Below are 24,024 nucleotides of genomic sequence, written 5' to 3'. Positions count from 1 at the left end.
AAGGATATGATTCCTTCTTTATGTTCTCTAATGTCATATACCAACACAGAGCAGAGTAGCTACCTAAACTCTGTAAGGGAGTTAGAGTATCTCGTCAATAGTTTTACATCCTCTTTGAAGACAACTTTGGATGCTGTAGCTCCTCTGAAAAAGAGAGCTTTAAATCAGAAGTGTCTGACTCCGTGGTATAACTCACAAACTCGTAGCTTAAAGCAGATAACCCGTAAGTTGGAGAGGAAATGGCGTCTCACTAATTTAGAAGATCTTCACTTAGCCTGGAAAAAGAGTTTGTTGCTCTATAAAAAAGCCCTCCGTAAAGCTAGGACATCTTTCTACTCATCACTAATTGAAGAAAATAAGAATAACCCCAGGTTTCTTTTCAGCACTGTAGCCAGGCTGACAGAGTCAGAGCTCTATTGAGCTGAGTATTCCATTAACTTTAACTAGTAATGACTTCATGACTTTCTTTGCTAACAAAATTTTGACTATTAGAGAAAAAATTACTCATAACCATCCCAAAGATGTATCGTTATCTTTGGCTGCTTTCAGTGATGCCGGTATTTGGTTAGACTCTTTCTCTCCGATTGTTCTGTCTGAGTTATTTTCATTAGTTACTTCATCCAAACCATCAACATGTTTATTAGACCCCATTCCTGCCAGGCTGCTCAAGGAAGCCCTACCATTATTTAATGCTTCAATCTTAAATATGATCAATCTATCTTTGTTAGTTGGTTATGTACCACAGGCCTTTAAGGTGGCAGTAATTAAACCATTGCTTAAAAAGCCATCACTTGACCCAGCTATCTTAGCTAATTATAGGCCAATCTCCAACCTTCCTTTTCTCTCAAAGATTCTTGAGAGGGTAGTTGTAAAACAGCTAACTGATCACCTGCAGAGGAATGGTCTATTTGAAGAGTTTCAGTCAGGTTTTAGAATTCATCATAGTACAGAAACAGCATTAGTGAAGGTTACAAATGATCTTCTTATGGCTTCGGACAGTGGACTTATCTCTGTGCTTGTTCTGTTGGACCTCAGTTCTGCTTTTGATACTGTTGACCATAAAATTTTATTACAGAGATTAGAGCATGCCATAGGTATTAAAGGCACTGCGCTGCGGTGGTTTGAATCATATTTGTCTAATAGATTACAGTTTGTTCATGTAAATGGGGAATCTTCTTCACAGACTAAAGTTAATTATGGAGTTCCACAAGGTTCTGTGCTAGGACCAATTTTATTCACTTTATACATGCTTCCCTTAGGCAGTATTATTAGACGGTATTGCTTAAATTTTCATTGTTACGCAGATGATGCCCAGCTTTATCTATCCATGAAGCCAGAGGATACACACCAATTAGCTAAACTGCAGGATTGTCTTACAGACATAAAGACATGGATGACCTCTAATTTCCTGCTTTTAAACTCAGATAAAACTGAAGTTATTGTACTTGGCCCCACAAATCTTAGAAGCATGGTGTCTAACCAGATCGTTACTCTGGATGGCATTTCCCTGATCTCTAGTAATACTGTGAGAAATCTTGGAGTCATTTTTGATCAGGATATGTCATTCAAAGCGCATATTAAACAAATATGTAGGACTGCCTTTTTGCATTTACGCAATATCTCTAAAATCAGAAAGGTCTTGAGTGATGCTGAAAAAACTAATTCATGCATTTATTTCCTCTAGGCTGGACTATTGTAATTCATTATCAGGTTGTCCTAAAAGTTCCCTAAAAAGCCTTCAGTTGGTTCAGAATGCTGCAGCTAGAGTACTGACGGGGACTAGCAGGAGAGAGCATATCTCACCCGTGTTGGCCTCTCTTCATTGGCTTCCTGTTAATTCTAGAATAGAATTTAAAATTCTTCTTCTTACTTATAAGGTTTTGAATAATCAGGTCCCATCTTATCTTAGGGACCTCGTAGTACCATATTACCCCATTAGAGCGCTTCGCTCTCAGACTGCGGGCTTACTTGTAGTTCCTAGGGTTTGTAAGAGTAGAATGGGAGGCAGAGCCTTCAGCTTTCAGGCTCCTCTCCTGTGGAACCAGCTCCCAATTCAGATCAGGGAGACAGATACCCTCTCTACTTTTAAGATTAGGCTTAAAACTTTCCTTTTCGCTAAGGCTTATAGTTAGGGCTGGATCGGGTGACCCTGGACCATCCCTTGGTTATGCTGCTTTAGACGTAGATTGTGGGGGGGTTCCCATGATGCACTGTTTCTTTCTCTTTTTGCTCCGTGTGCATCACTCTGCATTTAATCATTGGTGATCGATCTCTGCCCCCCTTCACGGCATGTCTTTTTCCTGGTTTTTTCCCTCAGCCCCAACCAGTCTCAGCAGAAGACTGCCCCTCCCTGAGCCTGGTTCTGCTGGAGGTTTCTTCCTGTTAAAAGGGAGTTTTTCCTTCCCACTGTGGCCAAGTGCTTGCTCATAGGGGGTCGTTTTTACCGTTGGGGTTTTTCATAATTATTGTATGGCCTTGCCTTACAATATGGAGCGCCTTGGGGCAACTGTTTGTTGTGATTTGGCGCTATATAAGAAAAAAAGTTGATTGATTGATCATCTGCATAACAATGAAAATTTAAGCAATGCCATCTAATAATACTGCCTAAGGGAAATAAAGTGAATAAAATTGGTCCTAGCACAGAACCTTGTGGAACTCCATAATTAACCTTAGTCTGTGAAGAAGATTCCCCATTTACATGAACAAACTGTAATCTATTAGATAAATATGATTCAAACCACCGCAGCGCAGTGCCTTTAATACCTATGGCATGCTCTAATCTCTGTAATAAAATTTTATGGTCAACAGTATCAAAAGCAGCACTGAGGTCTACTCTCACCTCATACTAGGTGAGAGTAGGAATGAAGACTGACCAGTAGATCGAGAGCTTCGCCTTTTAGGTCAGCTCCCTTTTCGTCACAACAGTACAGTAGAGCGAATGCAATACCGCCCCTGCTGCGCCGATTCTCCGGCCAATCTCACGCTCCATTGACCCCTCACTCGTGAACAAGACCCCAAGGTACTTGAACTCCTTCCCTTGGGGCAAGGCTGTATTCCCTACCCGGAGGTGGCAATCTATCGGTTTCCTGCTGAGAAACATGGCCTCAGATTTAGAGGTGCTGATCCTCATCCCAGCCGCTTCACACTCAGCTGCGAACCGATCCAGTGAGTCTTGGAGGTCACCGGCTGATGAAGCCAACAGGACCACATCATCTGCATAAAGCAGTGATGAGACCCTGAGCCCACCAAACCGGAAACCTTCCTCCCCCCGACTACACCTCGATATCCTGTCCATGAATATCACAAACAGGATTGGTGACAAGGTGCAGCCCTGGTCGTGGCCAACTTCCACCAGAAACGTGTCCGACTTACTACCGAGCACCTGAACACAGCTTTCGCTTTGCGAGTACAGAGATTGGATGGCCCTGAGAAGGGACCACCTCACTCCATACTCCCGCAGCACCTCCCGGGGTACCCAATCATAGACCTTCTCCAAGTCCACAAAACACATGTAGACTGGGTGGGCATACTCCCAGGCACCCTCCAGGATCCTTGTAAGAGTAAAGAGCTGGCCGGTTGTTCCACGACCAGGATGGAACCCGCATTGTTCCTCTTCAATCAGAGGTTTGACTATCGGCCGAACCCTCCTTTCCAGCACCCTGGAGTAGACTTTACCAGGGAGGCTGAGTAGTGTGATGCCCCTGTAGTTGGCACACACTCTGTGGTCCGCCTTTTTAAATATGGGGACCACCACCACAGTTTAAAAACAACCATGACACAAAATCACAAATGTTAACTTTTCAATTCGTCTGCAGATCAGCTATGAGCCGTTAGACTACTAGTGCACATAAAGTCATTTTCCATATTTTCCACAGTATAAGTTGCAAGAAAAGAATACAGCAGGTAAAATAAGTATTGAACATGTCACCATTTTTCTCAGTCAATATATTTCTAAAAGGTTCTACCGACATGAAACTATCACCAGGTGCTGGTAACAACACAAGTAATCCACACATGCAAATAAACCAAAACAAATAAGGACAGAAATGAACTTATGTGTAATAAAATTGAATGATACAGGAAAAAGTATTGAACACACTTTCTGAAATTTGTTCAATACTTCGTACAAAAGTCTTCTTCAAGATGTCTCCTGTTTGGAAAAACTAATTGTATGCATGGCTCAGATATAATTTTGTCCCATTCTTTTACTGAAATAGTCTTTAAATCTTGCAAGTTCCGTGGACCTCTTCTATGAACTCTAATCTTTAGTTCTTTCCATAGATGTTTCATTCGACTGAAGTCAGGTGATTGGCTGGACCATTCTAGCAACTTTATTTTCATTCTTTGAAACCAACAGTTTCCTTGGCTGTGTGTCTGGGGATCATTCTCTTGCTGAAATGCCCAGTCATTTCATCATCATCCTGGTAGGTGGCAGCAGATTTTCATCAAGCATCAGTACATTTTTCCATTGATCCTTCCTTCAGTGATATGAAGTTTGCCAATGTCGTCTGCTGAAAAAGAGCCCCACACCATGATGTTTCCATCTCCAAACGTTACTGTTGGTATGGTGATTTTGGGCTGATGTGCAGGGCCATTTGACCTCAAAACATGGTGTGCCATCAGTATGTTTTGCAACAATAAGGTTGAAAAGATCTTAAGCAAGCTCTTTGGTTATACTCATCATTTTATAAGATGATATTAATTTGCACTGACAAGGGGCAGGATTGCTTTCTAATTACTGACAGATTTCAGCTGGTGTCTTGGCTTTCTATGTCTTTTTGCACTTTGTTTCTTCAGGTGTTCAATACTTTTTCCTGGTGCCATTTCACATTATATACATTATTATTATTATTATTATTATTATTATTATTATTATTATTATTATTATTATATTACACATAACTTCATTTCTGTACTTATTTATTTTGGTTTCTTTATGTGTATTTATTATTTGAGTTGTTACCCATATCTGATGAAAATGTCATGTCAATAGCACCTTTAGAAATATATTTACTCACAAAAGTCGTTATGTGTTTAAATGGTAAATGGACTGCATTTATATAGCGCTTTTCCATCTGCATCAAATGCTCAAAGTGCTTTACAATTATGCTTCACATTCACACACACCGATGTCACTGTGCTACCATGCAAAGCGCTCACTACACACCAGAAGCAACTATGGGATTAAGGGCCTTGCCCAAGGGCCCTTAGTGATTTTCCGGTCAGGCTGGGATTTAAACCAAGGATCCTCTGGTCTCAGGCCCAACGCTTAACCACTAGACCATCACCTCTTGGGGAGGTGATGGTCTAGTGGTTTAATTTATTTTACCACAGATGGAAAAACTTGCACAGCACTATGCAGTGCACAGCTCCTGCTCATGTTTGTCTGCGCCGTGTTCTATGGGTCTTCTAAAATATGTTTCTGCATTGTGTTGTATCATTGCATAGTGGGTTGCCAGCTTTATTCAGTTTGTAGGGCGTTTGTCAAATCAGAAACCCAGATCCGTGCACAAACCCAGTAAACAATGTTGATTCATGTTGAAGTCTGACACTGACCACGTAGAAAATGTTGGATTTGAAAACTGGATCAACACCAAGATCCTAACATTGGATCAACATAGATATTTACTATAGATATTCAATATTATATTCAACTTATTTTAATGAATGTTAAAATGAAGTAACACATCTGCTACTATGTGTAAATAAATAAATAAATACATACATCCACTTCTTATTGTTTTTTGAGAGAAATTAAAAATAGATCAAAATATGTGTGAGGAACCAAACCACATTTTGCCATCATATCAACGAAATTCAGACATGACAACATCTGGACTGTAGAAGAATTTTTAGGTCCTTATTTGAACTATGATGAACTATCAAGTGTCCTGATCTGAACTGTATGTCCTCTGGCTGAACTAGCAGGTGTTCAACCCAAAAAAGGGGCTCTATTAGTCATTCGGTCTGTCAGGGGCTTTCCAAGGCCTTTTAGGTGCTTTCCCGCAGGCCACGTGCAGGGGGCCTCAGGCCAGCTGCACCTGTGGCCGAAGGTTTTTAAAAAAAAATCAGTTGTAAATCCTTCACGTTTTAATGGGAGCGTTTGTCACATTGAAATAATGGCCTAACACCTGCTTAGGGTTCACTAGAGGACGCTTCCAATAGAAAACCATGTCTTGGGAATGAAATAAATAAAAAAAGTCGAAGGAGGAGCGATGCCCGCGGGTCTCCAATAAATAGATGAGCGCGGTTGTCACATATTCAGTCTCTCTAGAGGACTCAGTTTGTATAAGCTCTGTGTCAAAGGCTTAAATAAACTTAAAAACTCTGTGCATTTTATCTTGCTTAAGGCTGAATTATTCCAAAGTGTTGTGTCCTTTTCTAGCAAATCACTTGCAATTAGTTTGTGTTATCTAAAAGAAGACATCCTGAGACGACCAAAAAAAGGACCACGACAGGACTTTGAAGTTGGAGCAACACTGATATGTCAAAATCAAAAATATGTCTTCTTATGGTAAGTCAATGCAAAGACAGAATAAATTGTATTTATGTCTGGTTCTTATTGATCTATGCAGTTCCGCAAAAATGTCTCTTTCCAAGGTTATGAGTTATTTTCCACAAGGTAGTCTAAGTATTTAATTTTTATGTTTTTCAGAACTGATAATTCATTTGTCCAAAAGTCAGCTGGGTATCATATGTTGGACATGTGTGTGCCATATGAACAGCCACACTTTCCGTACCATATCAATGATCTGCCTGACGGTGATGCTGAACTCTACACGGAGCACATGAGAGTCATTGTGGACGGGTCTCTCCAGAGGTTTGTACTCTCTCAGCAGGTCGTTGTACAGCCGGCGCTCATTTGCACCTTGAAGAGACACTGCAGATGAGAAAGAAATAATTACTCTTTAATGTCACAGCCAGACTTCTTGTTACTGTTGTGTGTGGGCCGCCAGAAGAGGTACTGCTGGCCCACCACCAGTGGGCGCCCTGCCTGAAGTGCGGGCTTCAGGCACGAGAGGGCGCTGCCGCCACGGACACAGCCGGGGGTGACAGCTGTCACTCATTACCTCTTGACAGCTGTCACCCATCTACTCAACATCATCTCACTCCATAAAGACCAGACGTCATCTCCACCTCGTTGCTGAGATATCGTACTTCATTGGAGGTAATATCCTCAGCCGTTTTACAATATTGTTTGTATATTGTGAGTGTTTGCAGGAGTACCGGTACCGCTGTCAGTGGAAGCTGAGCGAGCGCTAGAAGGCACTCTTTTCCCTGAGGAATCTTCAGTACTCTGCAAGTTATTGAGTGAGAGGTGGAGGTGGCATTCCCACCGTTGTTGTTACGGGGTGTACACACACCCACACTTGACTGTCTTTGTTCTCGCCAGCAGTACCAGATCCGGCAGTCGGGTACGGTGATCACCTGGGAATTCGGGACTTGGCGGCTCCAGTATTCACCAGGTTCTGTGGCGGCGGAAATCGTGTGGTTCCGGCTCTTCTCAGGACAGACGTCTTCTATCCTCGAGCCTGCCCACACGTCACCTTTGTGGATTGACTGTAATTATATTCTGAGATTGTCTGTATATTCGTTGTGCACATTTCACAACATTAAATTGTTACTTTTTGGCTCATCTATTGGCCGTTCATTTGCGCCCCCTGTTGTGGGTCCATGTCACTACACTTTCACAACAGTTATGTAATGACTGCTGCATTTACTTTGCTGTGGTCAAGAAGTCGTGCAGTTTTAAGAAACAGTCTTTTACAGGTTCATGAAAAGCTATTTGATAATAATAAAAAATAAAATTCTAACCAGTGTTTTTTTTTTTTTAATTCATCATAAAACCAACATTTGAAATTAAAGCAGAAAGATTTTTTGGTATGGATATTGTCACATCCCTAGTTTTTGCCGACACCAGGAACAGACCCTCAGAGGTCACTTTCCTCAATTTTATATGATGCAGATTACACCAGAAAGTCAAAATGAAAGGGTCCTCTTCAAGATACAGTGCATCTGGAAAGTATTCATGCTGACATATTATACCTTATACCAAATTATACCTTGTGTCTTATTTGTGTTGTTTACATATTGTGTTGTAACGGAGCTACTGAATTTGTAAGGCAAATTTCAGATCTCTGATCTGACAAAAAAAGCATTATCTTATCTTATTAACAGCTTTATTCCAAAATTGGTTAAATTCATTTTTTCCTCAAAATTCTACACACAATATTCCATAATAACAATATGAAAAAAGCTTTGAGATTTTTGCAAATTTATTAAAAAAAATAAAACACACCTAAAAAAAATATATATATATATGTACATATGTATTCACAGTCTTTGCCATGAAGCTCAAAATTCAGCTCAGGAGCCTCCTGCTTCCACTGATCATCCTTGAGATGTTTCTACAGCTTAACTGGAGTCCACCTGGAGTAAATTCAGTTGATTGGACATGATTTGGAAAGACACACACCTGTCTACATATAAGGTCCCACAGTTGACAGTCAGAGGACAAACCAAGCATGAAGCCAAAGGAATTGACTGTAGACCTCAGAGACAGGATGGTCTGGAGGCACAAATCTGGGGAAGGGAACAGAAACATTTCTGCTGCTTTGAAAGTCCCAATGAGCACAGTGGCCTCCATCATCCGTAAATGGAAGAAGTTCAGAGCCACCAGGAGTCTTCCTAGAGCTGAACGCCCATTTAAACTGAGCGATCTGGGGAGAAGGACCTCAGTCAGGGAGATTACCAAGAACTCAATGGTCACTCTGTCAGAGCTCCAGCATTCCTCTGTGGAGAGAGGAGAACCGTCCAGAAGGACAACCATCTCTGCAGCAATCCACCAATAAGGCATGTATGGTAGAGTGACTGTAGGAAAGCAGGCACCATCCCCACAGTGAAGCATGGTGATGGCAGCATCATGCTGTGGAGATGTTTTTCAGCAGCAGGAACTGAGGGACTAGTCAGGATTGAGGGAAAGATGAATACAGCAATGTACAGAGACATCCTGGATGAAAACCTGCTCCAGAGTGCTCTTGACCTCAGAGTGGGGTGACGGTTCATCTTTCAGCAGGACAATGACCCTAAGCACACAGCCAAGATATCAAAGGAGTAGCTTCAGGACAACTCTGTGAATGTCCTTGAGTTGTCCAGCCAGAGCCCAGACCTGAATCTGACAGAACATCTCGACGCTCCCCATCCAACCTGATTGAGCTGCAAAGAGGAATGGACCAAACTGCCCAAAGATAGGTGCACCAAGCTTGTGGCATCATATTCAAGATGGTTGAGGCTGTAATTGCTGCCAAAAGTGCATCAACAAAGTATTGAGCAAAAGGTGTGAATACTTATGTACATGCGATTTCTTAGTATTTATTTTTCATAAACTTGCATGAAATTTCAATAAATCTTCTTTCATGTTGTTATGGGGTGTTGTGAATAGAATTCTGAGATGAAAGATGAATTTACTCCATTTTTGAAAAAGGCTGTCACATAACAAAATATGGAAAAAGTGCTTTTTATTTATTTTATCTTGGTGGACCATTTTCATTGTGTACAGGATGCTGATGAGTCAACTGGCTGTGGGAAACACTGCCGTGAATGAATGGAGTACTGTGACACTCAACTTTTAAAGCGCCGTTGCTGTCGTCTCATCAGGTCATCACAGACCTGAATAATGAAACTGATGATTTTAACTTTTAAAGTGCCAGTTGACTGTGGTGAGATGTATTCAGACCTGAATGAAGTGCTGTGTGATCTAGTGATATGTTGGTGTGATCATCACACCGACAGTGCTTTAAAAGTTTAAAGGGTCACAGCACTTAATTTGGGTCTGATCCCACCTGATCAATCAGGTCTTCTGATGATCACAACAACGGTGATTTAAAAGTTACAGAGCTTTCTTTGATCACACTTGATCGCTCAGGTCCTCTGATGATCACTCCAACAGCGACAGCGCTTTAAGAAGGTTAAATCATCACAGCGCTTCTGTGTGATCAGAGCGCGACACTGGCAGAAATGCACCTGGAGCAGAAAAACCACCGAGGAACTTGCTTGAAAATGCTACTTTTCCAGCCACAACAAGGAATTAAAGTATGTTCAGATGTTGTTTTTGAAAATCAGGAGCTTTATGTGGATACGTCGGTCAGGATGTGATGGTGAATTTACTCCATGCGTGAATGAAACAGTTTGTTTGCATGAGGACTGCAGCTTTCAGCCAATCAATGGACAGCATTAATGGACATATTTAGACTTAGGAGTAAATTACAAGAAACATGTGTCAACAATCACAAAACTTACCTTCAACTTATGTCCCCCATTTGTGGGACGTATAAGTCACATGCTGGCATTTGTTAAAAATTTTCAGCATGCACAAAACTTTTCAAGGAGCTCACCATATTAGGATGTACTGTATATTGGCGTGCTTCAATGTGCTCTTAGCTTATTTAAAAAAAACAAAAAAAAAAACACCCTTACCGTGTTAGACTTATGCTAGCAATTTTTAATGTGCTGGCTAAATCGTCATAGTGTGACAGTGCCTTAATGATGAACTCTGACCTCAAAGATCTTGGAACATTGCAATCAGCGGCTATATTAATAAACACTCCAAGTCTCTGCTGAGCCATGGGGCCACTGAAATATGACGTTTGGCGGCCCACTGCCTGCTGGACCATTGGGGTAGTGTTTATGTTTATGCTTCCTAAACAAAAACATAGGAAATGCTAATTTTTCATTATTAAGAAAATTATTTATTTGACTCAAAGTCAAGTGACCATGGTGAAAAACATGGCATGCACATTTAAAACAGTCATAGAAAACTCAAGATATGTCAGGAAAAACCTGAGTACAAGTTACTATAATGTAAACACTCACTTTTATCACTGAAACTTGGAATGGCTGATTTTTTTTTTTTTTATTTCAAGGACATGCAAAATGTGCTCATGACCAAGGGGACAACTGCAGCCATTGTGGATGGATAAGACAAGGTTTGTTTACTCAGGCCACATCTGAAACAACACAGGCAAGTGCAACCATAATATTAAAGGGGAACTCCAGCATTTTCAAGCTGTGTTCTTGCTCATATACAGAATAAAACATTACATTTAGAGATGTTAACATGGCCACATTTAGCTCCATAGGCATGCTCGCCCTGCTACCACACACTTACATTTTTGCCTGTTCAGTGAGGACAAGAAGCAGGTTACTGTCAGCTTGCCCAGTACAATTACTTTATGTCACCGTTTAGTTTGTGATGAGCTAAATCTTTAATGAAAAGATTAAGTTAAGAAGCAGACCAAGTTGTAAAATAGACAAGTTGCCCTTTAATGCATGTAGCGTTATGATTGGTCACACTGTAAAAATTGTCCGTGAAAATTACAGTGAAAAACTGTGAAATGGCAACAGCAATAAACCGTAAAGCAATAAGAAGCTTACTGTTGTAGAATAAACATTGAATTACCATAAATTTAAAAACTGTCAAAAATGTTATTTTTAATTGTTTTAACATGAAATATATGGTAAAAAGCTGAAATGGTGACAGCATTGGACAGTCATATTAAAAATAGCACATTACTGTATTATTCACGGAATATCACCCAAGTCATCCAGAGGCATACATTTTTAACTTATGGTTCAAATTTTAACCTACTCATTTTGGAGAAGTTATTTAAAATTACTGTCATGTCTGAAGTTTTATAAAGTGAAAATATCAGATATATGTTTTCGTTTTAATGTAATGTGCTAATTTTAAAGAACCAATCAGTGTTTAGCAGAGGCACTTTTACCCAGAATGCTTTGCAGTCTGTGTTTGTTACAAAACCTCAGAATTAGTGCATTATTCAACATTAAAAGATATGTTATATTTTAATTTTGTACAAATGACAGAATTGACATTAATGGAGTTATTCTATCAGTATTTTCACAAAACCATAAGTTAGTATGACTTTATTTTTCAAGACCTCCACCTGACCAGAGCATTATGATTAGTAGAGAGCTGATTTTGTGGGTGTTCTCAGGATTTGTCTGTGCAGCTTCCTACAGGGGGCAGTATGGTCAAACATGGAAATACTGGCGACAAAAGACCCAAAGAAGGGTCTTTTGTCGCTTTTGATGCTTTCAAAAGCAATTGTGTTAAAAGTCAATTTCAGCTTCTTAGTAATTGCAAATGTACCAGAAAAAAACACTGGAATTTATCGATTATCTGTAACTTCCGATACATTTTTGTGCTGTTGTTTTTAGCAGGAATAAACCATAAAATAGGGTAATAAATTATGTGGAATGGATAGAAATTCACCTTAAAAGCAAAGGGTTTATACTGTGAATTGAACAGTCATACCGTCAAGGCATAAATAATTGTGCTGTTGTTTTAACAGAAATTGACCATAAAATAGGACAATACATGCTGTGGGATGGATAGTATTTCACTTAAAAAGCAACAGGGTTACATTATGAATTGTACAGCGATACCATGAGCCTATATACAATTTCACCGTTATTTTAACAGTAACTCATCTTTATTGGAACATTTTCAAACTGTTGTTTTTACAAGTGTTAATATACATTACCGTGAAGCCATATACAATATCACTGTATTTTTTATGGTGAAAAAATGGCAACCACAGCTGCCAGTTTTTCACTGTAAATTTGACAAGATTTTTTTTACAGTGCAGTAAAAGAGGAGAACAATAAAGCAGACTTGAAGCACATGGAAATGCTTCTTTAGTTTATTTTCCTTAATTGTAAAAGATAAATTTGCCTGACAGACGGAGACAGAAAAACAAGTGTCAAGCTGTGAAAGAGTTGAAAAAGTACTGCAGGAAATCCTTCTTCGTTTTGTTTTTTTGTTTTTTTCATGGTTGGGTTTGAGAATGTCTGAGCAACATGTTGCCATCGATAGTTCCAGTGCTGAAATGTAATCTTGACCAGATGTTGCTATGAATTATTAAAATCCTGGACACAGAAACAGCCACATGCTCCTCATTTTAACACACGGTCTTCCTTTCTCAAACTCGGAGCATCACTGGGAGCATTTATTGACTCTACTGATGGCCGTGATCCAGACTCTCAACCAATAACAAGCACATTTATCCTCATAGTTTGGCAGATTCTTTGGAGGTCTTGTCCGTTTGTGAAACTGCATTCCTTCACTTTTGGCCACATCCTGTTTCCATGAAAAGAACGGTTCCAAAGACCAGCTGAAAGCCTGCCTTTGTCCACAGCTGAAGTCCTATTAAGCATCCAACTGCATCCAACTACAATCAGATTTCAGTGCAAAGATTAACAAGGCAGTATCAATGTGTGATATTGTCCCACACCAGACCACACACCTGATTACAATAAATGGGACCCCCCTCCCGCCGATCATTGTTCATGGGAAACACAGCACCCCCATGTGATGCTTCTCAGCCACGATTTTGTTTTGACAGTGCACGTCCGTGCTGATTATCAAGAACTAGAAATGAATATGAAATTAACACAAAATGCGTGGCTTTGTGGTTAGCACTGTTGCTTCACAGCAAGAAGGTCACGGAATCGATTCCCACCCGTGGCCTTTCTGTGTGGAGTTTGCATGTTCTCCCCGTGTCTGTCTGGGTTCCCTCCGGGTGCTCCGGGTTCCTCCCACATCCCACATCCAAAGACATGCAGGTTACATGGATTGGAAACATTAAACTGTCCGTAGGTGTGACTGTGTTTGTTTGTCTGTATGTGACCCTGTGACAGACTGGCGTCCTGTCCAGGGTGAACCCGCCTCATGCCCTGTGACTGCTGGGATAGGCTCTAGCTCCCCCCGTGACCTTTAACTGTAGTAAGCGGTCAAAGGTGAGTTAGTAAAATTAGAAATGGGTGGCTGACTGTGCTGATATTTTATATTTTTATGGTTCTTATAAGTATTTATAAAAGCAATTTGCCAATAAGACAATTTCTTTTCACAGCGCTCGATGCAGTGACTCACTAGTCATCGGTTCCACCTTCATTTCAAGACTGACGCGTACATTTTCAAAATAGATCCCTGGTCAGCGACTTGAATTTCTCCATGGCCAGAGCACTCTGCTGTTTTATGTGTGTGTGTGTGTGTGTGTGTGTGTGTGTGTGTGTGTGTGGCCACTCAGTGCTTTTCTTCCCACCCCAGCACACGCATTTTCAATAGATACTGGACAAGCCCATGTGACGTCGCCCATAGGTTTTCTATAGATACCTGGAACAGTTTTTTCCCCATTTATTTTCATTTATATAGCGCCAAATCACAACCGAGTTGCCTCAAAGCGCTTCACACAGGTAAGGTCTAACCTTACCAACCCCCAGAGCAACAGTGGTAAGGAAAAACTCCCTCTGAGGAAGAAACCTCAAGCAGACAAGACTCAAAGGGGTGACCCTCTGCTTGGGCCATAATACAGACATAAATTACAAAACAAGTCACAAAACGAATATACAGGAAATGCTGTTGGTGCACAGGACAGGAGGGTCTCCAGCACAAATACCACACCCATCTCTGGATGGAGCTGCACCTTAAACAGAGAGAAAAAACTGAATCAGGCATCAAAAAGACAAGAAATACAGTATAATTTATCAGCATTAAACAACAAGAAAAACAGGAAATACTAAGGTGATCACCGGCCACTAGCCCTAAACTTCACTAAAAGACCCAGAATTTAGGTAAAGTTGAGGCTGCGGCCCGCTCCAATTACTAATAAATGAATTAAAAGAGTAAAAAGCGTAGAACTATACTATGCCAGTATGCTAGCCACACGAAAGGGAAAATAAGTGCATCTTAAGTCTGGACTTGAAAGTCTCTACAGAATCTGACTGTTTTATTGATGCAGGGAGATCATTCCACAGAACAGGGGCACGATAAGAGAAAACTCTGTGACCCGCAGACTTCTTATTCACCTTAGGGACACAAAGTAGTCCTACACCCTGAGAACGCAAAGCCCAGGCCGGTACATAAGGTTTAATTAGGTCAGCTAGGTAGGGAGATGCCAGTCCGTGAATAATTTTATAGGTTAGTAGCAGAACCTTAAAATCTGATCTCACTGGGACAGGAAGCCAGTGAAGAGACGCCAAAATGGGTGTAATGTGGTCGAACTTTCTGCTTCGTGTCAAAAGTCTGGCTACAGCATTCTGAACCAATTGGAGACCCCTAATGCTGGACTGTGGTAAACCAGAAAATAGAACATTGCAGTAGTGCAATCTAGAAGAGATAAACACATGGATCAGGGTCTCAGCATCAGCCATAGACAGGATGGAACAGCTGATATGAAGCCAATATCTGGCCTTACCATGTTGGCAGCATCAGCAGCCCTGACTTTGGCTACGTCATGATGAAGCCATAAATAGATAAAGAGGTGAGCGTGAACGTGAACTCAGTTATCTGACAAAATAAGCCTGAACACAACCCTATCTTCAAGTGTGAACCAGCTAAGCTAAGAGGCTAACCTCAGTTTGGGTGTTTAATAAAGAGGAACTATGCAGTAGTAAAAAAAAAAAAGTTTCATCTGCTGTGATTGGATAGCATGTATCCTTAGCGCTTGGCATCTCAGTTTATTGCAACTTGCACCTTTCCCAGAAGCTACTGTCATCTGAGCACTGATATTGATATTGCATGTGCTTATAGACAAAAACAAATAAGAGACTAAATTCAATTTATTATTCACCTAAACTGCAAATATATGAATTTAACATTTATGAAACACTTCTCTAAACAAGGCCATAGGGTCACTGACCCTAAAGAGATTCCCTCCTTGGCACAGTGATCTATTTCTTTTTGTCTCTTTCTCTAAAATTGTATATAATAACCAGATTATTAATATATAAACAAAAATAAATTTAATAAATATTACAATTTGAAAACAAATGCACCCAAACATGATGACAGCTGCAACTGCTTAATGCTAACTTTTAACATTGAAAATGCCATAGACATGCTAACACGTTAGCATCGGGATCCGGATCGTGATCCGGATCACCACTAAAATTTAATCACTTGTTCCTCTTGTCATTTCCAACCACTCCACAAAATTTCATCAAAATCCGTTCAAAACTTTTTGAGTTATCCTGCTGAGAAACAGACAAACAAACAAACGCGAAAACATAACCTCCTTGACGGAGGTAAAAAGAAAACATGCATTTAGCCCTGCGATTTTGCAAGTTCTCCCACTTAGAAATCATGGAGGGGTCTGAAATTTTCATCTTAAGTGCATGTCCACTGTGAGAGACAATCTAAAAAAAAAAAAAAAAGAAATCTGGATATCACAATGTGTGATTTTTTTAAATAATTTATTTGTATGTTACTGCTGCAAATAAGTATTTCAACACCTGTGAAAATCAATGTTAATATTTGGTACAGTAGCTTTTGTTTGCAATTACAGAGGTCAAACATTTCCTGTAGTTCTTCACCAGGTTTGCACACACTGCAGCAGGGATTTTGGTCCATTCCTCCATACAGATCTTCTCTAGATCAGCCAGGTTACTAGGCTGTCGCTGAGAAACACAGAGTTTGAGCTCCCTATTGGGTTTAGGTCTGTAGACTGACTAGGCCACTCCAGAACCTTGATATGCTTCTTACGGAGCTCCTCCTTGGTTATCCTGGCTGTGCGCTTCGGGTCATTGTCATGTTGGAAGACCCATCCACGACCCATCTTCAATGCTCTAACTGAGGGAAGGAGGTTGTTCCCCAAAATCTCCCAATACATGGCCCCGGTCATCCTCTCCTTAATACAGTGCAGTCGTCCTGTTCCATGTGCAGAAAAACACCCCCAAAGCATGATGCTTCCACCCCAAAGCTTCACAGTAGGGACGGTGTTTTTGGGATGGTACTCAGCATTCTTCTTCCTCCAAAAACTTCTATTTTGGTCTCATCTGACCACATAACTTCCTACCATGACTCCTCTGGATCATCCAAATGGTCCTGGGCAAACTTAAGACGGGTCTGGACGTGTGCTGATTGAAGCAGGGGAACCTTCCGTGCCATGCATGATTTTAACCCATGATGTCTTAGTGTATTACCCACAGTAACCTTGGAAACAGTGGTGCCAGCTCTCTTCAGGTCATTGACCAGCTCCTCCCGTGCAGTTCTGGGCTGATTCCTCACCTTTCTTAGGATCATTAATACGCCATGAGGTGGGGTCTTGCATGGAGCCTCAGTCCGAGGGAGATTGACAGTCATGATTAGCTTCTTCCATTTTCTAATAATTGCTCCAACAGTTGATGTTTTTTCACCAAGCTGCTTGGCAATTGCCCTGTAGCCCTTTCCAGCCTTGTGGAGGTCTACAATTTTGTCTCTGGTGTCTTTGGACAGCTCTTTGGTCTTAGCCATGTTAGTAGTTGGAGTCTTACTCATTGTGTGGGGTGGACAGGTGTCTTTATGCAGCTAACGACCTCAAATAGGTGCTTCTAATTTGGAATAATAAGTGGAGTGGAGGTGGACTTTTTAGAGGTGGACTAACAGGCCTTTGAGGGCCAGAATTTTTGCTGATTGGCAGGTGTTGAAATACTTATTTGCAGCAGTAACATGCAAATAAATTATTTAAAAAAAAAAATCATACATTGTGATTTCCGGATTTGTTTTTTTTTTTTTTTAGATTATGTCTCTCACAGTGGACATGCACCTAAGATGAAAATTTCAGACCCCTCCATGATTTCTAAGTGGGAGAACTTGCAAAATTGCAGGGTGTTCAAATACTTATTTTTCTCACTGTACACACACACACACACACACACACACACACACACACACACACACACACACACACACACACAGAGAGAGAGAGATCACCTATAATCTGGCAAAAAAAAAAACTAAAAATAAAAACGTTAAAACAGTGAAAAATTCAGCCACTATTGGACGACACCTGACCTCTCCTACAGTGGCCCCTAAATAGAGTCAGAACAGTTTACTGACAGAGATCCACTTCAGGTTCCAGACATTAAGAGTTTAGAAAAACATAAGTTGGGGCCAGGAAGGGTGTGGACACATGACTGCTCATGTCTTGTCTAAGGACTAAAATATGTTTGTGTCATTGGCTACGTTCACATTACCTGTTGAAGGTACTCTGAAGTTTTGTCGTGTAGCAGATAACAGAATATTTACAGAGGGATCCTTCAAATGGTGATACAAGCACCAAAGTTGACACAAATACTCAGACATTACTCTTTTGAAAAAATAAATAAAATGACATAAAACAATAGTAGAGCAGACAACTGTAACAATTTTTGGGCACAAGCACCAAAACTGGCACACATACTCCTCAAACATTACTCTTTAAAAAACTAAGTATCCACTTGAATTTTCAATAAGCGGCCAGGTAGGGATCAATTGAGGAATTACACAGGGGTCGAAATTTAAAAATGTTCCGATCACATTGAAAGCTATACCACATAATTTGTCTGAATATAAATATTCCAACAAGGTATAGTTTGGACTATCTGTGACTGAATGTTATGGAGTAAAAACAGCAAGAATGGTGACAAAAGTCAGCTTTAGTTTGTACAGGGGTCAGAAGTTAAAGTTGCTCCAAACATTGTAAAAAGTGACGCAAATTATTTGTTGAGTTAACAGTGTGATGTTACGGGGTAACATATGTCACATGTCATAGAATCTAATGGACGTCGACATTGTTTGACCTTTATTTTGGAGACCAAACATTCAACACAGTCGAAACTATTCAATTTATTAATCCTATTAGTTCAACCAATAATTTGCATCACTTTCTTACCAAAACTGGAGCAATTTTAACTTGTGACCCCTGTACAAACTGACACTGACCTTTGTCACCATTCTTAATGTTTTTACCACATAACTCCAGAACATTCAATCACAAATAATCCAAACTATACCTTTTTGGAATATTTATGTTCAGACAAATAATGTGATAAAGCCTTCAACATAATTGGAACATTTTTAAATTTTGACCCCTGTGTAATTCTTCACTGCCTCTTGCAAATTCAAGTGGATACTGAGTTGTTTTTTGTTTTTTTTGAGAGCAGTGTTTGAGGAGTATGTGTGCCAGTTTTGGTGCTTGTGCCCAAAAATTAATTGTTACAGTTGTCTGCTCCACTATTGTTTTATGTCATTTTATTTTTTGCATGCGTGTGTGACGGAGGCCAGTAGGAGTCGCTGTGCAATGGTAGTCCATAGGCCTCACTCCCCCGACAACCAAAGGATACTCTGGTATTAGAACCCGGGCTTTTGTGCACTCACAGCACAATGAAGTTCTTTTCATGAAACATGATGGAAAGAGGAAAACCATTTCCTTGAACCATCTATATCTGTCCTCACACACAAATACATCACAATATTCTCCCTTTGTTTTACATGATTTTTCACAAATGCACTATAATTGCTTCTTTGTCTTCATTATTTTCTCGTGTATGGGTGATTCTTTAACTACGGGCACTATTGGCCTTGTAAATGTAATTTCCACCACACCATTGCGTTACAATATAAAGCCCCTTGGGGCAACTGTTTGTTGTGATTTGGCACTATATACATGTGCTCTGATGTCACTGTTTATCTCCATAGAAACTACCCAAACAATCTTTCATACAAACTGTTTAAAGGGACATTACAGTGTTGTGGTGGAAATTACGGCAACAGTGTGGGACAACTACATTTTGTTTAAAAAAATCACAACAGTTGTATGACATTGAATACCCCAATTATGTTTTGATTATTTTACTGATATTTTATTCAGAGATATTTTAAAACATTAGAAAAAACGTTTCTTTACCATTCATTTTTATCATTGAAGATCAAAAGTCTGGGTGTGGGACAAGCACAAAACGGCAATATTTGCATATAATGATGCTGAAAAAAGGTGAAAAAGTCATCATAGACTACTAGAACAAATTTCTTAACACACTTTCTTTGTAAAGATAACTATAAAAGTGTGAAATTTCCCCTTTTTCTGTTTTTCATACAATATGATCAAAGGACATAATAAGTGCCCGTAGTCTAAGAATCACCCATATGTGTTGCATCTGTGTGTCCAGCTCTTCACCACTCCTCCCCTTTTCCATCTATCCACCTCCATATCATCTTTCCTTCTTTTTCGTGCACTGTACTCCCATTCTCACACCTTCACCGACACGTTCATCCTCTTCTCATCACATGTCCAAACACCTCATCCTACTTTCCTGTACTTTGGAAGATATTCCTCAACTTCTGTTGTTCCTCTTTTTCTGTCTCACTTTACTCCACACAGTGCCGTGGGCAAGTGGAGATGTAGGAACTGTTGCAGGAACTACAGGGTCCATCTAAAGAGAGCTGCTGCTCGTGTGCTGTGACACTTTGCAGATCTGTTTCCTTTTGAGGAATCTTCTCACTTCTGCCATCTCCCGAGTCTGCCTTCTCAACAGCAGAGTGTCTGTTTTGCACTTGCTCCTAACTGGAATGACCAAGCTGTCAATTTGTCTGATTCATGTTGCATTTGAAACACACCCATGATATTTAAGAGACTATACGCTTAGATTTTGTGCTGTGAAAACAGCAAACTGCAGTTGGAGACATGCCCCAAATGCACCTGTATCCCTCGTGTGCTACAGAGGCCATTGTTTGGTGGAAAATGTGCAGTTGGGAGAAAATCTGGATGTTTATCATCAAGGTGAACTATAAATTGGTGATTACTTGTAGTTTATGCATTCATAGAGGGGATAATGTGTATTATATTATTCTAGTATTATCATTTCTACAGGCACAGTCTCTCAAATCAAAGCCAGAGAAAACTATAACCCTTTCACCAGTTGTCAGGCTGTATTGGCTTCCCTCACAAGCCTCTTCCTTGCTCAGTTATTCACGTTTGGATGAGTGCTTACATCAGACAGAGTTACCGTGCAGGAGGATACTATTTCTTTTTCTAAATGACTGGTGCACATGAAGCCCAAGACATATTCATGTGTCCATCTGCCCGACTCATCCAAAGAAAACTGTACTATTTGTATTTGACTCATAATGTATTTAATTTATGTCATGCTGCCCAGATTGCTTGTCACTGTAATATTTTTAAAAGGGGCATAATTGCAGGCGATTTAATACTAAGAACGTTATATGTAAATAAATTGACGTCATAAAAGCTCAAAGGGGTGGAAACTTTTTCACAACACTTAGGTTTGTTAGAAATTGTGGCTGCAAGTCACACGAATTAGTTGAACCACTATATAGACTTTTTTTTATGTAAAAAGAGATTTTAGTACAACAGGTGCTTAAATAGGAGCATTTCACAAGAAATGAAGAAACCAAAAACGACCTCCTCCCATTAAACACTAAACAAATGCAACTTTAAAAACAAAAAGGAAGAGAAAAAGGATCCGCACCTTTTACTGAACCTGCCGTGAGCAACACGAAAAGCAAAAAGCTCCACGCCGCGTCCATGACGAGTGAAGAGGCGCACAGGAGTGAACGCGTGAGGCTTCCTCACGTCCATCAACCTGTCAGTGGGCGTGGCTGCCCTAATAACTCCTCCCCTTTGAGCGCCACACAGCTAAAACCTAAAAACATTCTCAACTCGAAACCCCGTCAGTTATTAAAATCACGACATGATCAAACGTGCCATATCATTAGAGCATCAAAAAGGATCAAAGGATTTAGGCAAACCAATCAAATCACAGAGCAGCACACCGAAAAGGCTGGAGGCACAGAGCAATTTCAGGGGATACAATTTATCCAAGGATATTGATTTGGCACAGGTTTTACGTCGGATGCCCTTCCTTTCTGATGGAGAATGGGCAGGGGTGGTGCTGAACTTGGAAGCAGGTGCATAAACCTCCTGCTGGCAATTACACACCTGTCTCTACTTTTGATATCAATGTTTTGTGTATATGAAAGGTTCAGATGCAAAACCCAGTTAATCCAAAATCACAAATTTTTTTTTATTATTATTACTCGGGTAAATGGACTGCATTTATATAGCGCATTTCTTTCCGCATTAGACGCTCAAAGTGCTTTACACTGATGCCTCACATTCACCCATTCACACTCACACACCGATGTCAGGGTGCTGCCACACATGGTGCTCACTACACACCAGGAGAAACTCTGGGATTAGGGACCTTACACAAGGGGCCTTAATGGTTTTCCGGTCAGACTGGGATTTGAACCGAGGATCCTCTGCTCACAAGCACAAAGCTTAACCACTGGACCATCACCAATATGAGACCAATATGCATGTAGCTGCTGAGGTAACTATCAGTGTGCAAAATATTGAAGAACTTGAATGTATATAACGGAGGCCAGCAGGTGTCGCTGTGCAGATATAGTTAGTAAATCTCACTCCCAACAGCTCAAAAGGATTCTCTGGTCACAAGGCCAGAGCCCTGGGTTTTAGCCTTCTGGTTAGAGAGTCTGACTCCCATGCTGAGGATCGTGAGTTTGCGTCCCGAGGGGAGCGAATGGGCGGAGTCATAATAACACAACGCAGAGTGCAGCCGCTACATGTATACCATGTCCATTTTATTTATGGGACTCCGTTCATTTTCTAATGTGGTTTCCTATAAATTCCCATTTTAAAACTGTCACTCTTCCAGGTCCAGGTCAAGGTGACAGTAGACCAAGCAGCTCAATCCACACTTCCCTATCCACAGCCATGTCCTATAACTCTACCTGGAGAATTCTGAGGCATTCCCAAGACAGCTGGGAAATATAATCCCTCCAGTGTGTCCTTGGTTGGGACCTCCCTGGTTGAAGATCCTCCAGAGGGAGACGACCTGGAGGCATCCTCACCAGATGCCCAAAGCACGTCGGCTGGCTGCTTTCGATATGAAGAGGCAGCAACTCTACTCCAAATCCGTCTCGGATACATGAACCCTTCACCCTGTTCCTGAGTGTAGTCCCAGATACCCGATGGAGGAATCCACTTGTATCAGTGACCTTGTTCTTTTAGTCATTACCCAAAGGTCATAACCATAGGTGAGGGAAGGAGCAAAAAGCAGCTGGTAAATTGAGAGTCGCACCTTCTAGCTCACCTCTTCCTTCACCACAAAAGTCCGGCACAGCATCCGCAGAACATCAGTCGCTGCCCCAATTTGTCCTCGACAAGCCTTCCTTTCTTTATTTAAATCCACTTTTACATATCTGTTTTGCTCTTAGTCATATTTGCTCATGTAGACCTAATCAGTACCACTTAAGGTGGCAAACAAACACTTTCAACCCAGCTTCAGTATACTATGGCAAATGTATGCTGGCCATCCCAGGGTGGTAGCTATAGCCAGGTAGGGGTCAAAGTTTAAACATCTTCCAATCATATTGAAAAGCATGCCACATTATTTGTTGTGTTGTAACCTGCCCCCCAATAGAGCGCTTCGCTCTCAGACTACAGGCTTACTTGTAGTTCCTAGGGTTTGTAAGAGTAGAATGGGAGGCAGAGCCTTCAGCTTTCAGGCTCCTCTCCTGTGGAACCAGCTCCCAATTCGGATCAGGGAGACAGACACCCTCTCTACTTTTAAGATTAGGCTTAAAACTTTCCTTTTTGCTAAAGCTTATAGTTAGGGCTGGATCAGGTGACCCTGAACCATCCCTTAGTTATGCTGCTATAGACTTAGACTGCTGGGGGGTTCCCATGATGCACTGAGTGTTTGTTTCTCTTTTTGCTCTGTATGCACCACTCTGCATTTAATCATTAGTGATCGATCTCTGCTCCCCTCCACAGCATGTCTTTTTCCTGGTTCTCTCCCTCAGCCCCAACCAGTCCCAGCAGAAGACTGCCCCTCCCTGAGCCTGGTTCTGCTGGAGGTTTCTTCCTGTTAAAAGGGAGTTTTTCCTTCCCACTGTAGCCAAGTGCTTGCTCACAGGGGGTCGTTTTGACCGTTGGGGTTTTACATAATTATTGTATGGCCTTGCCTTACAATATAAAGCGCCTTGGGGCAACTGTTTGTTGTGATTTGGCGCTATATAAAAAAATTGATTGATTGATTGATTGATAATCATAAATATTCTAAAAAGGTCATCATTTGCATGGGATGTTATGGAATTATGGGATAAAAACAGCTCAAATAGTTGCAAAGGTTAATTTCAAATTGTACAGGGGTCAAAAGTTA

General features: G+C 40.8%; 1 protein-coding gene across 1 annotated transcript in view; it reads right to left on the bottom strand.

The window, feature by feature from the left end:
* The window catches only part of LOC117500988 (neuronal acetylcholine receptor subunit alpha-7-like), an 83,557-nt gene extending 62,096 nt beyond the window's left edge, over window positions 1-21,461 (bottom strand). Inside the window, exons 1-2 of the mRNA XM_034159783.1 lie at window positions 21,307-21,461; window positions 6,741-6,880 (exon numbers count right to left, since the gene is read on the bottom strand). Of these exons, the coding sequence (XP_034015674.1) occupies window positions 6,741-6,880; window positions 21,307-21,364 (198 nt within the window). The 5' untranslated portion in view covers window positions 21,365-21,461. The remainder of the gene's footprint in view (window positions 1-6,740; window positions 6,881-21,306) is intronic.
* Between the last annotated feature and the right edge of the window lie 2,563 nt (window positions 21,462-24,024).

This window comes from Thalassophryne amazonica, chromosome 2 (genome assembly GCF_902500255.1).
Source record: "Thalassophryne amazonica chromosome 2, fThaAma1.1, whole genome shotgun sequence".
NCBI lineage: Eukaryota > Metazoa > Chordata > Actinopteri > Batrachoidiformes > Batrachoididae > Thalassophryne > Thalassophryne amazonica.
Note: the sequence above shows the minus strand (reverse complement) of the source record. Positions and strands in the feature narration are given on the sequence as shown.